Source organism: Vanacampus margaritifer, chromosome 1 (assembly GCF_051991255.1).
Source record: "Vanacampus margaritifer isolate UIUO_Vmar chromosome 1, RoL_Vmar_1.0, whole genome shotgun sequence".
NCBI classification, from domain to species: Eukaryota; Metazoa; Chordata; class Actinopteri; order Syngnathiformes; family Syngnathidae; genus Vanacampus; species Vanacampus margaritifer.
Window position 1 is genome coordinate 34,534,287 of NC_135432.1, and position 3,167 is coordinate 34,537,453.

At 46.8% G+C, this 3,167-nt stretch overlaps 1 protein-coding gene across 1 annotated transcript; it reads right to left on the bottom strand.

Moving 5' to 3' along the window:
• Positions 1–319: 319 nt before the first annotated feature.
• en1b (engrailed homeobox 1b) lies at positions 320–2,847 on the bottom strand. The gene is made up of 2 exons (XM_077577246.1): positions 2,018–2,847; positions 320–744 (listed from the first exon to the last, which is right to left on the bottom strand). The coding sequence occupies exons 1-2, from the start codon at positions 2,547–2,549 to the stop codon at positions 425–427; spliced, it is 852 nt and encodes a 283-aa protein (XP_077433372.1). The 5' UTR covers positions 2,550–2,847; the 3' UTR covers positions 320–424.
• Between the last annotated feature and the right edge of the window lie 320 nt (positions 2,848–3,167).

Below are 3,167 nucleotides of genomic sequence, written 5' to 3' on the forward strand. Positions count from 1 at the left end.
CGCCTCCCTTCTAATTTCGCCGTGTTATTGAAAATAAGGCAACAGTCTTCAGCATTGTTTGGCTTTCTCCACAAACACGGGGCCAGACCACATTAACGCCCCGAGCAGCGTGAACTAAAAATAAATCGGGAAATAAGTTCAGCGAGCTCGCGTGTGTTTTTCATTTTAATTTGTACATGTTGAATCCATACATGTGAACATATGAAAATCTTTGGCTTTTCTTAGTCTGCGATGTGTGAAGGAAACATGAAGGGGCACATTATGCATCTTCAAAACAACCACGGGGTGAGAGATGGGGGACCACGGGGGCGGGGGGGGGGGGGGGGGGTAATTAAATATACTTGTATACCACATGATAACTGCAGCGGCTATATAAACTTTTAATAGCAACGATGTCCATATAGTAGTAATGCGAGCAAGCACGCTACTCGCTTTCCTCCTTCTCGTCCTGCACGGTGGTGGTCGAGTGGTTGTACAGTCCTTGGGCCATGAGCTGCAGCGCCAGGCCGTTCTTGTAGCCCGTGGCCTTTTTGATCTTGGCCCGCTTGTTCTGGAACCAGATTTTAATCTGGGACTCGTTCAGGTTGAGTTCTTGGGCCAGCGACTGTCTTCGCTGCTCCGTGATGTAGCGGTTGGCCTGGAATTCGGCTTTCAGTCTCTGCAGCTGCTCCGCCGTGAAGGCCGTCCTGGGACGCTTGTCCTCCTTGCTGCTCTTCTTCTTCTTCAGTTTGCGTGTCCTCGGCCCTGGTGTGGAAACAACAATGGCACGAACACGTAAATATCCACGTGTCATGATCCCAGAGAGAGTTTGAGAGAGAGCTGCCAAAGCGGACGAGGAGCAGCTTGGAGCTGCGTGGAGCGGGCGGTCGGGCGGGCGCGAGCATCCCCCATAAACTAACGTGTGATGGAACTCCTCTTCACGTCCACTCAGAAAGGCACCTTGGCGCGAAAACGCTCCCGTGCTTGTTGTTGAAGTCGAGTGCAAAAATAAAACGAGCGATTGCAATGACAGCTGAAAGACTTTTTGTGAAGGAGCAGGCTGCTACCACGCTGCAATTACGAATCCCACTGCACTTCATTGCCTGCTCTATGAGTCACATTTTCAGCTTTGATTTGAAATGAATATGAACAAATTGGAGCGTCGGCAAAAAATACAAATCATCAACAAAAATTACACAGATTGATAATAACATCGTCAAACCAAAAATGGCCAAAAGGGGGGAAAAAATATAGAAAACCTTCAACACATCACGTAAATAAAAAGTCCGTGTTAACACACACGTATATACTATCGAAATTCATGTAAGCAGTGTGATTGAAATTTGAATTACAGTAAATAATGATAATAATGATGATAATAATAATAATAATAATAAAAAAGTCATTGCACGCCCCGAACAATATAGTTACTGTGTATATATATATATTTCCTTAGGGGGAAAAAAACATTGCAGACCTAAATACATGATGTGTGTTTTGCTTTGTTTGTATATTTTTAAAAATATTAGTCAGCATAGATCCACGTACAAATAAATAGATGATTGAAAAACATTTGTTTCACTTTTTTTTATATACATTATTGAGATTCTCCAATAGAATAAAATCTATATAACGTGTTTTATAATACTTTTAAATAATTTATTAATTATCATTAGGCCTATTTTGTGAAATTAGGCATTATTACGAGTAGCTAAAATTTATAAAATGATTTACACTGCACACATGTTCAATGTTTTTAAATTTTGATCATGAATCAATGCAAGAAAAAGTCATGGGATCGTCTTTTCGAGAGCTGCTGCAGATGGGAATTCTAATATTATTTTAACGACAATAATGAATATTTAATCCTCCAATATTCAATTTCTTTAATAAAATAAACTTGGCCGAGTTAAGGTTACAGATTTGCAGCAATATCGGGTCAAAAATGGCAAAACAGATTTTTTGCAGTGTCTGTAGACGAAGAATAACTGCATGAATAAAATCATATGTTGCCACTGGGAGGCTTTTAGCGCCTTACCAGATGAGGGCCGGTCGGAGTAGCGCGTGCAGTACACCCAGGCTGGCCACAGCATGGGCTGGTCCTTGGCCGCGGGTTGAGACGCTCCTTTGCCGCCGTTCACAACCACGATGGCCGACGGGCTGTCTGCAAACCTGCCGCTCCCGTTGCTCGCCGCTTCCGCTTGTTTGGCCAAGTTCTGCTTGGAAGAGGGCGAGGAAGACGACGAAGAAGAAGAGGAGGACGGCGACGACGAGGCGCTGTCGCTGCTGCAGTTCGAGTCCAAGCACAGGCTGCCGGCGTGCGGCCTCGCCGCCAGCGGGTTGATGTTCTCTCTGCCCGCCGTCTGGTTGCGCTCGCGATAGCCCGGCTCCCGTTTGCAGCCGAAGTCTGGTCGCAGGATGTTGTCGATAAAAAAGTTGGTGGTTCTGTGAGCTTGCTGGGCGGCCTGGTGGGGAAGGATAATGGGAGGCGATGGCAGGTTTGGTGACAGGGAAACACTCTCGTCCTCGGTCGAGTCCCGGCCGCTGGCGGGCTCCTTTTGCTCCTCCATGGCTAGTGACGGTGACAAATGTCGGCCTCGCCGCGACACACTCCACTTGTTGCTCTCCCGCCCCTTTGTTGTCCAATTTAGTCGCACGGCATGTAAAAATAAACCTTTGGGGCCCGAGTGAAGCCAATCGAATAAGTTTAACGCATTAGCCGCAAAGACGATGGCACGCCTTCACTTAATAGTTTTCCAAGAGATGGCATAGCGAGCGACTATAGCTGCATGCGTGTTCTAAACACTGGCTGCCTCGGCCCACTGCAGGCTAATATGTGTGCACTCTCCCCAAAGCGTTGTCGTCCTTCTCCGGTTCTGGTCTGCCTCTTACAACCGAGCCGCAGCGCAAGGGCAAGTACGCGCGTGCGGCCGACCAATCCCGTCGCGAAACCGTCTCTGTCACAACGCGCCTCGTCCAATCGGAGCGCAGGATATGAGGCGCGCGTCTGCGAGCTTCGCGCACACAGCAGCCAGCTCAAAGGTGCACCACATTTGCAGCAAAAACAACCAACTAACTCAACTTAACACATGGTCTGCATGCCATACATGCCAACATTTCCAGTGAATTCTATACTTTAAAATGCATTCATTTTTGTTGTCCTGAAAGAAAGAAAAAATCTAGAGACA